This window comes from Tachypleus tridentatus, chromosome 12 (assembly GCF_004210375.1).
Source record: "Tachypleus tridentatus isolate NWPU-2018 chromosome 12, ASM421037v1, whole genome shotgun sequence".
Taxonomy (NCBI): domain Eukaryota; kingdom Metazoa; phylum Arthropoda; class Merostomata; order Xiphosura; family Limulidae; genus Tachypleus; species Tachypleus tridentatus.
In genome coordinates, this window is record NC_134836.1 from 134,560,257 (window position 1) to 134,576,884 (window position 16,628).

The following is a 16,628-nucleotide window of genomic DNA, read 5'->3' on the forward strand; positions in this document are numbered from 1 at the left end:
CATTTTTGTACAGTAACACTGAAAGCTTTCACCTCAAGATCTATTTAATAAGATTTCTTATTAATAATGAAAACCTTACCCTGAGCTCAGTGTCATCTGTACACTGTCTACTAGCACCTTCTGACCCATTGGGAAGTTCTTAACTAAATAGCAGAGTTTATAATCGGGCAGACTGTAAATCTGTCATAAAAAGAATAGATAAAAACATACAATTATAGTTGCAAATTAAACTATATAAATTAGTTTCCTATCTTATAATTCATCGTAAAACTATGCATTCTAAATGTACTATACACGCACTATATGCATCACAGGAAACATCAATAAAAAAAATTACACACCTAATTTAATGCTTCACCAACAAACCAATTACTATCACAATATTTAAACAAACTGTTAACCAATTTAACAAGCATAACCAACAAACAGATTTAAAACAATGCTTCACAAAATGAAGCAAACCTAGTCACCAGCATACATAGAAAAAAAATCAGGGGATATCTGGCAGATATTTGGAAAATTTTATCATATAAATGTAACTTTAACAAAACTAGATTAATTTCATATCCCATCAAAAAGTGAAATTACACAATGGGCCCATCCTTCTAGAAAACAACTCAAATATTAAAAATAATGTTATTATGTTTGTTTGTTCTTTAACTTGTCCTATTTTTATCATAGCAAAACTACTAAGGCCATCTGCTTATGTTGCTATTTTGAACTGCTGTTTACAGGAAAATGAATTGTCTATTAGAATTCACCTACAGCTTTTTTACTTTTTTTCTTCTTCTGTAAACCACTGAGTAGGGGAATAGCAACTGTCACCCACCACCAACTTTTATTTTCCCCTTCTTGAACTTCTGACTGGAGGAAAGGCAACTGTATGGAAGCACTTGCTGTTCATTTTTTTGTTTTTTTCCTTTTCTGCTGACCAGAGAGAGAAGACAACTACCTGGCTGCACTCAACTACCTGGCTGCACTCAACTACCTGGCTGCACACAACACCAACTTATTTTTCTTATTATTATATTTTGTTTTGTTATTAGACCACAGCCACATAAAGCTATTTTCTACATCTACCACAAGGAAATGAGCCCTCATATTTTATCACTAAGTTTATAGATGTACCATTGTTCCATCATGCTATTTTCTACGTCTACCACAAGGAAATGAGCCCTCATATTTTATCACTAAGTTTATAGATGTACCATTGTTCCATCATGCTATTTTCTACGTCTACCACAAGGAAATGAGCCCTCATATTTTATCACTAAGTTTATAGATGTACCATTGTTCCATCATGCTATTTTCTACGTCTACCACAAGGAAATGAGCCCTCATATTTTATCACTAAGTTTATAGATGTACCATTGTTCCATCATGCTATTTTCTACATCTACCACAAGGAAATGAGCCCTCATATTTTATCACTAAGTTTATAGATGTACCATTGTTCCATCATGCTATTTTCTACGTCTACCACAAGGAAATGAGCCCTCATATTTTGTCACTAAGTTTATAGATGTACCATTGTTCCATCATGCTATTTTCTACATCTACCACAAGAAAATGAGTCCTCATATTTTATCTCTAAGTTTATAGATGTACCATTGTTCCATCATGCTATTTTATACATCTACCACAAGGAAATGAGCCATCATATTTTATCACTAAGTTTATAGATGTACCATTGTTCCATCATGCTATTTTCTACGTCTACCACAAGGAAATGAGCCCTCATATTTTGTCACTAAGTTTATAGATGTACCATTGTTCCATCATGCTATTTTCTACATCTACCACAAGGAAATGAGCCATCATATTTTATCACTAAGTTTATAGATGTACCATTGTTCCATCATGCTATTTTATACATCTACCACAAGGAAATGAGCCATCATATTTTATCACTAAGTTTATAGATGTACCATTGTTCCATCATGCTATTTTATACATCTACCACAAGGAAATGAGCCATCATATTTTATCACTAAGTTTATAGATGTACCATTGTTCCATCATGCTATTTTCTACGTCTACCACAAGGAAATGAGCCCTCATATTTTATCACTAAGTTTATAGGTGTACCATTGTTCCATCATGCTATTTTCTATGTCTACCACAAGGAAATGAGCCCTCATATTTTATCACTAAGTTTATAGATGTATCATTGTTCCATCAAGAAATTTTCTCTATCCAAGCACTGTATAGAAGCACTTATTTTTTTGAGACTTATACAGGCTCTTAGTGGGGAGGCAGGACAGGAGAGCATCAGCGAAGGTATTATTGGAAATATATTTTCAGTTTAGGAATATTTTATCTTCCAAAACATAACATCCACTAACAATGTAGCTAGAATCCCACATTGAGGAGATGGAGAGGCTGATGCGGGACTGATTCATACAGAAAGAGTCTGCATAGAACACTGGTGTACCAAGATAAAATTACTATACTACATCCAGAACAGGAATGCTCTTCACCCAGAACAGAGTTCCTGTATCAAGGGTGAAAAAGTACATGATTAAGCATTATAGGTATAATATAAGCTATTGGACTGTAATGTTAAAGATATACACTGCTGGCCAAAATCTTAAGGCCAATGAACATAAAGAAAAAATATGCATTTTGCATTGTTAGACTTAACCACTTATTTGAATAGAGCTTCAGAAAATGAAAATAACAAGAGGGAAAATAAAATCAAAAAACTTTTTAGCATTTAACAGGGAAAATGTGAACACTGTGAGATTAGCCTAAATACCAGCTGGTCAAAAATTTAAGATCATACCAAAAAGAAGTCCTAAACAGGGTACGAAATGCCCAACAAGAGGTCTCAGTAGTGAGTTGCACGGCCGTCATTACGAATAACTGCAAACATTCGCTTTGGCATGGTCAATATAAGCATTTGCAGAAGGTTGGATGGAATGTTATTCCAAGTGGTGAAGATGGCTTCACGAAGATCATGCACTGTTTGGAATTGACGTCCATTTCTATAAATTTCCCTTGCAATCCACCCCCAAATATTTTCAATGGGGTTCAGTTCGAGCAAACATGCTGAATGGTAAAAAAATTCATGTTATTCACCATGAAAAAGTCTTTTGTCCTGCAGGCATTGTGGATTGCAGCATTGTTCTGCTGAAAGATCCAGTCATTTCCACACAAGCAAGGGCCTTTAGTCAATAAGGATGCTCACTCCAACATGCCAATGTAGCCAGCTGCTGTTTCACGTCCCTATATAACCTGAAGTTCCATTGTTCCGTGGAAGGAAAAAGCACCCCAGATCATGATGGAACCTCCCCCATTGTGTCGTGTAGAAAATGTCTCCAGTGGAATATCCTTATCTTGCCAGTAACGTTGGAAGCCATCTGGACCATCCAGGTTAAATATTTTCTCATCAGAGAACAAAACCTTTGTCCACTTTGTTTCTCAGCAAAGTTTAACCGAGCTGATTCTTGGTGTGGAAGGAGGTATGGCTTTTGAAGACTTTTACAGTTGTTAAAGCCTTTCTCTCGTAAATGCCGTCTTATTGTAGTTGAGCTGCATTCTGCATCCATAAGTGCCTTAATCTGGTTTGACAATTGGTTGGTGTCTTGCCGGATAACCTGTCAAATCCTCCTGCTCAACGCTAATGAAATTTTCTTGGGCCAACCACTTGAAATTCTCGTTCCGTATCCCTCAGGGTCTTTTAAGACTGCAACAGTAGTTTTACTATTCACAATCTCACCAGTGATGGCACGTTGAGAGAGACCTTGCTTTTGCAGTTCGACAATTCTGTCACGTTAAAACTCTGTCAACTTTTTAGCCTTTGCCATGTTTTTACCCAATGTAACACAGGAAATGTTAGTGGGAGATGTTGACAACGCTAATGCTTGAACACAAATGACTTAATTTCGCTACATGTTTACCAATTAATGCTTCATTTCAGTATGGTCTTAAACTTTTGACCAGCTAGTATTTAAGCTAATTTCATAGTGTTCACATTTTGCTATTAAATGCTAAAAAAGTTTTTTATTTTTATTTTCCCTCTTGTTATTTTCATTTTTCAAAACTCTACTCAAATAAGTGGTTGAGTCTAACAATGCAAAATGCATATTATTTTTTATGTTCATTGGCCTTAAGATTTTTGCCAGCAGTGTGTATATATATATATAAAAATCTGTATCCATGAGCTGATGCATTTCAAATCACTCGAATCACTATGAGAAAGTAAGTAACACCAAAGTGGACAAACATTCTCCTCCACCTGAAAAATTCCAAAAGGCAACACCCAAAACTCAGAATTATGGGATCATATATGCCTTACTCAACTAAAGGAACAAAACTCATCCAGTCTGGAATTACAAACAGTCATTCTCACACTCCAACCAAGTGGACAAGGAATATTCTGTTTGCCCCTGTAATTATGAAGAGAACATAGAACTTATGTTCAACCAAGGACCTAGGAATACTGTATTAATCAATTAATTGGGCTGTTGGTTAATCAGTACATTGTTCTCTTTCACAATAAACAACCAATGACAAGGCTTGTAATAATTACAACTGTCTATAAACAGTTTAAATGTTTAATAACATTACCTAAAGTCCTCTATTTTTTGTTACAACAACCAACCAATGATTGTAATATTTATCTATGAGCAGTCTAAGTATTTAATAATATTACCTCTAATACTCCATTCTCCCCTCACAACAAATAACCAATATGTTGGCTTTACTTCAATTACTTCAAATATCTTGGAAACACTGCAGAAAGAAAAAGAAAAGATAATTTTTTTTTTAAATTAAAATCTGAAAAACAACTAGATTATAGCTTTGGAAATGTTTACTTATATTTTTGATTTTTACACAATTTTCTGTCTTTGTATGATACCACTAACCCTGTTGTTATTTGTAAGATTAATGGTGCATCATATAAAACTGTCACGTACAAGAGCAACACAACACTAAATTACTGATGAAAAAACAATAATTAATAGAAAATTAATAAAAATATCTCACTGTCAAATACTATTCAGGTTGAAAACATAAATCGGTACAATTTTTTAATGTTATGAAAGATTACACAATAAACAGAGCATTAGAAGTGCATGATAGCATAAGGAATTTACTAAGATAATCACAACCCCAGAAATTCATCTCTTCATATAAACAGATTCACCTTATGAAGGTACATCTATTTCATAAAGGTAAAATAACATTGAACAGCAGAAATATACTGAGAAACACAAATAAAAATGCTGAAAAATGAACATCTGATGATGGAATCAAAGCAAAATTGAAAAAGATACTGATAAATAAGTGATCACAAAGTTGACATAACACCAAGTACAAGAAGCGTAATGACAAAGAAGACACAAAAGATTATGACAAATAAAACAAGATACCAACAAGCATAGTTAAATACAAGGTACTGAGAAATAAACATAAGAAATATAATGATAAACAAAAGTTAATAATGACTCGGTTATTTATTTCTTGTTAAGAAAAAGGAAACAAAATGAGGTATCTGTGCTATGCCCAATATGGGTTTCAAAGTGCATTAAGGACAGTCATACTTACTGCTGAGCCACTGGGGGAATATACAAATTAACACAAGAAAGAGAAATAAAGTGTGATCATAAGATAATAACAAACAATGCATAAAACAAAAAGTTGAAACAACAAAGATAATGACAAAAAATGTAAACAAGAAACATGATGACAAATGTAAACATTAACGGTAAGAAAAAAAAGCAAAAGAAAAGATATGGATGAAATTAAATGATGAAAGCTAACAGTAAGTAAAACTGAACATGAAAAAACACACAGTGATGGATAATGACACACTGATAGATAACGACAAACAAAAACTTGTGAAAGACAACAGCAGACAAAAATCACCACAAAATAATGATGAAAAGTAGTACACAGAAAAGATGAAAACAAAAAAAAATTAACAACCATAAGTAATAAATAAACAAATCAAAGGTATTCAGAGCCAAAAGTGAACCCAAGAAAAATACCTACCTGGGTGATTTTACAGAGGGAAGTGAAAATGATGGATGAAGATCTCCATTTTTATTGGCAGAATCTCCGTACAGCAGTTCATCTTCATCATCCACCCCACTGGTGATTAAAACAATAACACCATTTTATACTAGTTGAAATATCAGACAACTAATTCAATCAAAGTAAATACTGCAGAATACAGAGAGAAAGAAGTGCTGAATTATTTAAAATTGGCTTCACTATGGTAATCACCTGACACTTCCTTGGTTACTGTTAACCTTCACCATCATTACTTGTCTCAAAGTACCAAAACATACCCATAGGTCTTGAGTTTAATAATAATTATATATATATATATATATATATATATAGGTTGGCTACCTCCTAGTGGCAACTGTGTTTATGTTCCTCCATACGTAAGGACCTAATTTATAAAGGATAAACTGCTTAGTTATAAAAATAATATCCTCAAAGTTAAAGTTCTTTTTCTCAAAATGTATTTAAATATAAACTTAATGTGTTTATGGACAAGCTATTTACAGAGGAGAAAATATCTTTAACAATATTGTGTGAATAAGGTAATACTGCTGGAATTGGATTCCTGGACATATCGACCTTAAAACTTTTGGGGTAGCCAGACTACAGCTGTGAGCTTTTACTAATTAAATATTGAAAAACATTCATTAACATATTTTGTGATTGACACATGATAACTAGTATTATGCCATCTATATTATCACAGTTTAAAACAAATAACATCAACTTTAAAAACAATTATGCATCAATGTATCTCAAGGTTAGTACTAATCAACAGATTTCTGTAAGTTATCTCCCAAAGCAATAACCAATACATTTAGGTTAACTCAAAGAAATAGTCAACAGATTTCTGAACATTAACTCACAGTAATGATCAACAACTTTCTTAAAGTTAACTCCTAACACAAATCAACAATTTCCCAGAACTTTCTATGCTTATCAATACATTTCCTGTTAAATGTATACAAGTCTTAATATTAACCAGATTTTATTTCTAAGTTAATACTTGTTTTCTTTTCATACAAGACATACATTATATTTTATACAAGGATATATAATGTACCTAAAATATTTGCTTTGCTTCAACCATTCATTATAAAAAAAATATTAACTGTTTAACATAAACTGGAGTTTTTATGACACTTTTAGTTTAGTGTAAACTTAGTGTTGTTCAGACACTTTTAGCTAACAATTTACAATGCAAATGATGTAACATTTCTATGTATTTTTCTAAAAATACAGAACTTTCCAATGTGGAGAGAGGTAAGCAATCAGGAGTAGTGATAAATTTATAGAATCATTCAGGCCTAACCAACAAATTTTCTGCTGTAGTGTAGCCCCAATAATTAGGTTGTATCTATGATGCCAACATGTTGTACTGTAATGCACAATGTAAAGTAGCCTCAATGTTACAAACAGTATCAATAAGTTTAAACTGCACACAGTATTGGTCTAACATACCATGACAAAAAAATAATACGGACACAACTTTACTGATTCAAAACAATAAATTGTCGGCTCTCTAGGATAGTGTTGTGTTCAAAATAATCATTTATTTATACCCATGTTTCTTGCATACCTTTAACAGGTGAAAGTGGGATGTGTTGTTAAGTTTACTGCAACTTTATACAGCACCTAGAAAGCTTAATCACCTAAATGTATTCACATGTTCTCAATACAGTTGCTTTTTTATAAACTCAGTCCCAAGGACTAAGCATGTGTAACTCAGGTTAAACTGCACCTAACAAGTAATGTCACAAACCATTATTATAGTTACAATTTTCTAAATTTTAATCAGTATTAGGATGTAATGTTAATTTTCATTGACTAAAATTAATCTTGTAGGTAAAAAAAACAATTAATGAGCCTGATAACCAATCAATTAATAAAAACCACAAATTACAAAACTCTACTGGAAAGCAAACGTTTTCTGTTCCACATTAATAGAGTAACCAGGGTGCTGCATACTTCCCAAGTTTGAGAAGAAAATCACAGAGAACAACATTCAAAATGATACAATACATACATATTGAGGTTCTACTGAGTAGCAAAGGGTTCCTAAATAACTGGCTAGCTTATAAGGGAGAAATATCAAATATTGTTTATTTTTTGTAATTTATACTTATTACACAGTTACTAGTTCTGCAAATTTTGTTACTAGTAATATAAAAATAAATAATGAGACCATCTAGAGATAAAAAATACAGTTTACTGCTCAAAATGAAGATTCATTTAAAAAACTAACTAAACAAATAACAGATTGAATGTGTAGAAGAATGCAAGAGTACTATAATATTTTAAAAACTTTACAACATACAATGTAAAAAATGTAGATAGCTTTTTTATATCAATCAAGATTTTCTACCATTTTCTATCAGGCTGTATTTGAAAATACCGAACCAAGTCACTTACCAACAATTTACATCAATATCCAGCCCTCTCTTAATCTCTATATAGGTTAGACGCTGTATTTGAAAATACCGAACCAAGTCACCATCAAGTTACATCAATATCCAGCCCTCTCTTAATCTCTATATAGGTCAGACACTGTATTTGAAAATACCTAACCAAGTCACTTACCAACAAGTTACATCAATATCCAGCCCTCTCTTAATCTCTATATAGGTCAGACACTGTATTTGAAAATACCGAACCAAGTCACTTACCATCAAGTCACATCAATATTCAGCCCTCTCTTAATCTCTATATAGGTTAGACCCTGTATTTGAAAATACCTAACCAAGTCACTTACCAACAAGTTACATCAATATCCAGCCCTCTCTTAATCTCTATATAGGTCAGACGCTGTATTTGAAAATACCAAACCAAGTCACTTACCAACAAGTTACATCAATATCCAGCCCTCTCTTAATCTCTATATAGGTCAGACACTGTATATGAAAATACCTAACCAAGTCACTTACCAACAAGTTACATCAATATCCAGCCCTCTCTTAATCTCTATATAGGTCAGATGCTGTATTTGAAAATACCGAACCAAGTCACTTACCATCAAGTCACATCAATATTCAGCCCTCTCTTAATCTCTATATAGGTTAGACCCTGTATTTGAAAATACCTAACCAAGTCACTTACCAACAAGTTACATCAATATCCAGCCCTCTCTTAATCTCTATATAGGTCAGACGCTGTATTTGAAAATACCAAACCAAGTCACTTACCAACAAGTTACATCAATATCCAGCCCTCTCTTAATCTCTATATAGGTCAGACCCTGTATTTGAAAATACCGAACCAAGTCACTTACCAACAAGTTACATCAATATTCAGCCCTCTCTTAATCTCTATATAGGTCAGACGCTGTATTTGAAAATACCGAACCAAGTCACTTACCAACAAGTTACATCAATATCCAGCCCTCTTTTAATCTCTATATAGGTCAGACACAAAAACAAGTGAGGATTCATGTTGTAATCAAAGTTTCATTAATCAATTTGAAAATTTTCTCAAAACATTTCCATTCAAACACAAAAAAATGGAAATTATAATCAGAAGGGTGAACTGTTAAAATTATCACATTTAAATACAACACTTGTGTTTCTGTCACATTCTTCTGGAAATACTTCAAGCATTGAATATTACATAAACTGTTTTTCATACAAAATATAAATAACCACACCTAAATAGGTTTGCAATACCTCTGTAGTGTGACTAGACAAAGCTTTGAACAAAAACTAACTTTTACAAGAGTTAAGGAGGAAAAAACAAGAAAATAACAACCCTCAGGCAATATTCAAATAACTCTTACCTTGTTTCAAATGAGAAAGAGTTTCTAGTTTCAGTACCTCTTACATTAGATGCCTTCTGCTGGATATCTTCATTAATATCTTGTCGAGGTGATGTGTTAAAGAGCCCACTAATGTCTTTGTACAAGCAGAGCGTAACTATTTTAGATTTCTACAGGAATATTCACAAAATCACTGAAACAATCACTATCATAGAAAGTCAGAAATTACAGGAAAAAAATTACTCATTCTATTAACTCATAGAAGAAATATGTTACATTTCAAAATAATGCACATCCAAACCTGATACATGTACTGAATTAAGCTTGTGTCCTGTAAGGCAGACGTCAACCACATTCAGAAAACACCAACGACTGTCCACTCTCACACACCATATCATGTTACATTTCTACCACATTCAAGAAACACCAACAATTATCTACTTTCAAACACCTATATAATGTAATACTCCTACCACATTTACAAAACTCCAACAACTGTCCACTCTTAAACACCATATCATGTTAGATTTCTACCATATTCATGAAACATCAACAACTGTCCACTCTCACACACTATATCACGTTAGATTTCTACCACATTCAGAAAACACCAACATTTATCTACTTTCAAACATCTATATAATGTAATACTCCTACCACATTTACAAAACACCAACAACTGTCCACTCTTAAACACCATATCATGTTAGATTTCTACCATATTCAAGAAACACCAACAACACTCTCACACACTATATCACGTTAGATTTCTACCACATTCAGAAAACACCAACATTTATCTACTTTCAAACATCTATATAATGTAATACTCCTACCACATTCAAGAAACACCAACAAAAGCTTTCAGTTTTCATAGTGACATTTGTCAGAACTTAATTTGTATAACTTCAGTAGCATGTATAGTATCTAGAATGATAGTGTAAACTTAATCTATTGGTACTTTCAAGATCAAATGTACAGTTTGATACTTCTCCCTTTAGAAAGATAAAAAAATCTTCTAAAATTACTACAGAAGCTCAATCTTACTTAACATCCTATCCTTAACTTTCAAGTTCTTACTTAACATCCTATCCTTAACATTCAAAAGTTTTTAAAACCACATGTTCTTACTTAATATCTTATCCTTAACATTCAAGAGTTTTTAAAACCACATGTTCTTATTTAATGCCCTATCCTAAACTTTCAAGTTCTTACTTAACATCCTATCCTTAACATTCAAGAGTTTTTAAAACCACATGTTCTTACTTAATGCCCTATCCTTAACTTTCAAGTTCTTACTTAACATCCTATCCTTAACTTTCAAGTTCTTACTTAACATCCTATCCTTAACATTCAAGAGTTTTTAAAACCACATGTTCTTACTTAATGCCCTATCCTTAACTTTGAAGTTCTTACTTAACATCCTATCCTTAACATTCAAGAGTTTTCAAAACCACATGTTCTTACTTAATGCCCTATCCTTAACTTTCAAGTTCTTACTTAACATCCTATCCTTAACTCTCAAGAGTTTTTAAAACCACGTTTTCACTCAACACCCTATCACCAACTCTCAAGACAGTTTTTAAAACCATGTTCTTACATAACACCCTATCCTTAATTAAATAAGTAAAAATGGCTAGTACGAGTAGAGAAAGCACTATGTAAAGGAGCAAACAACGTTTCGACCTTCTCAATCATCGTCAGGTTCACAAAGAAAGAAAAACGTAGCTGACCACATGTTTGAAGGCAGTTGTGTAACTGAGTGTAGAAATGCAGAGGGGTGCTTAGATGTTGAATATATTTAATAATATAGGTATAAAGGTGTTCCTCTGTATTGGTTTATTTTGGGTTTGAGTTTGGCTTCTTTAATTTTGCATTTGTTTATGTTTGTTTCTTTATTTTGTATTTGAGTGTTTTCTATGGTTATGTTGTGTTTATTTGATTTGCAGTGTTAGAAAACGTGTGAAGGTGACTTTTTATGTTCTTTTAATCTGGTTTCCATTTTTCTATTTGTTTCTCCAATATATAAGTCGTGGCAGTTATCACATTGTATTTTGTAAATAATGTTGGTGTGGTGTTTGTCAGTGTAGTTTTTACATAGTATAGACCTTAGTTTTGTGTCTGGTTTTTGAATAAATTTTGTATTAACTGGAATGTCATATTTTGTTACTAGTTTTTGCCAAAAGTTGGTTAATTTTCTGCTGATGTTGGGAATATATGGTATGCAGCAGTATATGGTTTCATGATTTTTTAAATCGTGGGGTATATTTACTTTTGTTAGTTGATTTTGCTTTCTGTCTAGGTGTGTGTGCATATAATGTTTTCTAGGGTTCATGGAGGAAACTTATTGATGTTGATGAAGTATTGTTTTATTTTGTCTAATTCATCATTAATTTTATCTAGTAAGCATAGTTTTATGGCTGTGTTTATTTGCTTTCTTAGTATGCTGAGTTTTTGTTTTGTTTCATGTGCTAAGTTCTAAGGAATGTATAGTCCAGTATGGGTGATTTTTTGGTGGATTCCCATTTTAAATTGTGTATCAGTTCTTGTAATTTTGAGGTTAAGAAATGACATTTGATTGCTTTCTTCCTGTTCACATGTGAAGTTAATGATGAGATGTATAAAGTTAATGTGATTGAAAAAATTAAGTGTGTGTTCTGTACATGTGAATCCCACAAATGTGTTGTTTACATATCTGTACCAGTATAGTGGTGGATGTAATGCTGTGTAAATTGCTTGTCTTTCAACTTGTGTCATAGAAAATCAAGAAACCACATACTGCTGCATACCATATATTCCCAACATCAGTAGCAGTTTTAAAACTAGATCAAGCTACAGTCCTTTCGATGACATTCTTGAATGTCTGAAATATGTTTTTGTTACTTGTACTTTCAGCTGTGCCAGTATTTTCTCAAACTTTGTTTCTTAGATTTTGTAAATAAATACCTGTTGACTATCTTGGTCCTTCATTAATCGAAGTAGCTGAAATGTGTTGTGATCAAGTGTCTGTAAGGTCTAGTGAAGTTCAGTGAATTATTTTGTTGATTTTTAGTCCTTGTTCATAAAAATGGAAAGAATTTTGAACATTTATAAGTGTGGGAGTGAACAAAAGGATGGCAACTAGTTGCCAAGTTGTGAAGAAACAAAAATATGATGATAGTTATCTAGATTTTTGTTTTACTTCAAGAGATGTCAATCATGAAGAGTATCTGCAACATGTATTATGTCTAAAAGATTTGGCTCCAAAGTGCATGCTTCCAAGTTAACTAAAATGACACTTAGAGACCAATCATCCTAATGTGGCTAGTAAATCCTGTGATTATTTTACCAGAAATCTAAAAGAATTGAAAGAATAAAAAGGTATGTTTTTGAAACAAGCATCAATACCAAGCAATGTTTTGCTAGCATCCTACAAAGTGGCATGTAGTCACAAAATGTAGAAAGCTTCACACCATTGCAAAAGAACTGATTTTACTGCCTGCAGTGGATATAGTGAACATTATGGTTGGTGAATCTGCAGGAAGACTGCTTTGAAAGGTGCTTTTATCCAACAATACCTTCAGCCATAGAATCCAACACATGGCCAAAAACCTCAATGTTCAGCTAGTTGAAAAAATGAAAGGGAAGGAATTTGGGTTACAGCTAAATGAGGCGACATATAGTAACAAGGATGTACATCTGATTTGCTTCACACAGTTCGTGGATGGTGACAAAATTGCGGAAGACCTCCTCATTCATAAAAGAGTCACTGCAGGTACAAAGGCTCAAGACTTGTTTGAGATCCTTTACTCTTTTATGTGTGAAAACAACTCAGTGCACTGACATTTGTACCAATGGTGGTCGCTCTATGTCCAGCTGTTTTGAAGGATTGCAGGCACTCGTATGAAGCAAAGCTCTTGATGCACTGTGGACCCACTGCATAATCCACAGGGAAGCCCTTGCATCAAAGCACCTGAGTCCTCCTCCTGGAAAGTGTGTTGAAAGTGGTGAACTTTATAAAAACTCAGACACAGAAGACGAGGCTTTTGAAAAACTGTGTGAAGATATGGGATGTGAGCACACACACCTTTGTTGTACTACTGTAGCTCGCAATGGTTCTCCCATGTGTTTGAATTATAACAGGACCTCTACTCTTATCTCGAAGAAGAAGAACACAAATATGACAAAAACTTCTTGGATGCTGATTTTTGGTCAAAATTAGCATACCTGTGTGATCTCTTCAAAAAACTGAATGCGTTGAATCTCTCTCTGCAAGGAAGCAACATGCACATTCTGAAACTTGCAGAGAAGGTTTCAGCCTTCAGAAGAAAAAAAAATGAATAAAGATGGTGGCAAAGACTGTTTCCTCATGTTACAGCAGTTTGTTACATCCAATGAAGTTGATTCGACCCACAAACTAAAATCTGTTTCTGAGAAGCACCTAGCACAGCTCAGTGACTGGTGTGAAAGTTACTTTCCAGAAGATACAGAGAAGTTTGCATGGATCCAAGACTCATTCAAGGCTAAGGCCCCATCTGAATTTACCTATGCAGAAGAAGAATATCTTATTGAGCTGTCTTGTGACAAGACTTTAAAAACAAAAGTTGGCAGCATGAAACTAACTGAGTTTTGGATATCAGTAAAAGATGAATATCTGTTGCTAAGTGCTAAAGCTCAGCAAATCCTAATTCAATTTGCATCATCATATCTCTGCAAAGCTGGGTTTTTGGTGGTTGCTGCAATAAAAAGTAAGTACCACACAAAAATCAATGTGGAACAGGAAATGAGGGTTGCAGTGTCCAATCTGATTTCAAGATTTGAGAAGCTGTGCAGTGCCCAACAGATTCACATATTCCATTAGTAATTGTGGTTATTTAGAAATGAAAAAAAGTTTTACTTTCAGTTTATGTGTATTATTCTTTCAAATGGTTAATAAGTTGTTAGGACATAAATACTTATTAATTGTTAAGTTGTTCAGACCTAACTACTTAATAAATGGAACTGTTAGGTGTTTCTTTTTGCCTAGGAACACCTTGAAAAAATTTGCTGAGACACTAAGGGTGCTATGAACCGAAAAAGTTTGGGATATGCTTGTTCAAAGTATTAAGAAAGTTTTCAACTTTTTTAAAGCTTACTTAGAAAGCCAGTTAATTTACAACTGTGTTTCTTTGACATTCTGTTTTAGTAGTCTATGAATTATACATATTTTAAAATACACACTTAAAGGGTACAAAAACATACATTTCTACAAGAAACTTAGAGATAAATAGCTAAGGTTAGGCAGCTAAGGGTGTGACTGCAGAGCTTCATGTGACTGATACATCAGTCTATAGAATCTGTCAATGTCTTCCATACTTCAGGAATAAATAAACTGTATATGGTAGAAACTAGGCAATAAAACTATAAAATTAAAATAAACTAGACATGAAAATGTATACATTTAAACTTGTAAGATGATTAACTTGTAGATTTAGAAACATGTAACACATTCATAGAAGAAAACAAAGGTAATTTCATTTCATATTTTACAACTTTTCATATCACTGTACATTGAGAAGTCAATGGGAAATGAAATATATTTTTTTTAATTTTCATTTATAGAAGTTTTAAACATGAAATGTCCAAACTAAGGTTACAGTATTTTTATTCTTTATTACTTTGAATTCAAACTTGTCTGTGTCACACTGATTCAATAATTTAATAGTTTATTAAACAATATAATTTTCTCTGCACTCTAATGTAACTAAAATAGCTTTTGTGAAGATATATTTAGTAAATTCAGAATAACGCTATGTAAAGTTTCACAGTTATGTGGTTACTAGGTTATTTAAAACGATCCAAGCCCGTACACAGAGGTTTAACTTTTTCCAATAACTGCCTTCAAACCTCAGTTACTTAGGTCAAATATCAGCATCATAGGAACATGAGGCTCTTAGCAAAATACACTTTCAAACAGAGCATAACTCTTACTTACACCTGCAGAGCATAACTCTTACTTACACCTGCAGAGCATAACTCTTACTTACACCTGCAGAGCATAACTCTTACACCTGCAGAGCATAACTCTTACTTACACCTGCAGAGCATAACTCTTACTTACACCTGCAAAGCATAACTCTTACTTACACCTACAGAGCATAACTCTTACTTACACCTACAGAGCATAACTCTTACTTACACCTGCAGAAATTTATATGCAAAAACAGCTCGTTTGGGTTGAGAAAATATTTTACATAGAACCCAAACGAGCCGTTTTTGCATATAAATTTCTCAACAAGTGGGTTTCTCGACATCACTGATTACACCTGCAGAGCATAACTCTTACTTACACCTACAGAGCATAACTCTTACTTACAAAGCATAACTCTTACTTACACCTACAGAACATAACTCTTACTTACAGAGCATAACTCTTACTTACAGAGCATAACTCTTACTTACACCTGCAGCTAATAATGGCCTTGAGACTCCCAAAAAGACACTGTGCTCCTGTCTCAGAGTAAGTTGGATAGCAAGCCCCTCTGCACTCATAATGATCACATATGGATCAGCAATAGATGCTAGCACAATGGGAGAACCTACATCTAATGGAATGTGCTGTAACTGTTTCACTCCTTCAAGAAGCCTCACTCCCATGGGAGATACCTGCAGTATATACCGATTGTTTCCAATATTTCCAGCATATACAGTAGCAGCTTGAGTACTAAACCCACTGTGATCAAGTTCATTGATTTCCTGACCAGTCTGAAGAATCTAGAAAATAAAACACTTATCTCTAGAAACCACACATTGTTAATATACAGCACCATGTATCACTACAAAATATATATATATAATAAATACAGAGGTATAAAGTATGTTGTCAAAACAGTTACAGTTAACT

At 33.3% G+C, this 16,628-nt stretch overlaps 1 protein-coding gene across 1 annotated transcript in view; it reads right to left on the reverse strand.

The window, feature by feature from the left end:
- Positions 1 to 16,628, reverse strand: part of LOC143234743 (cleavage and polyadenylation specificity factor subunit 1-like) — a 118,876-nt gene that overhangs the window by 52,939 nt on the left and 49,309 nt on the right. The window contains 6 exon segments of the mRNA XM_076472318.1: positions 80 to 180; positions 4,658 to 4,675; positions 4,677 to 4,737; positions 6,001 to 6,099; positions 9,788 to 9,936; positions 16,187 to 16,498. Of these exon segments, the coding sequence (XP_076328433.1) occupies positions 80 to 180; positions 4,658 to 4,675; positions 4,677 to 4,737; positions 6,001 to 6,099; positions 9,788 to 9,936; positions 16,187 to 16,498 (740 nt within the window).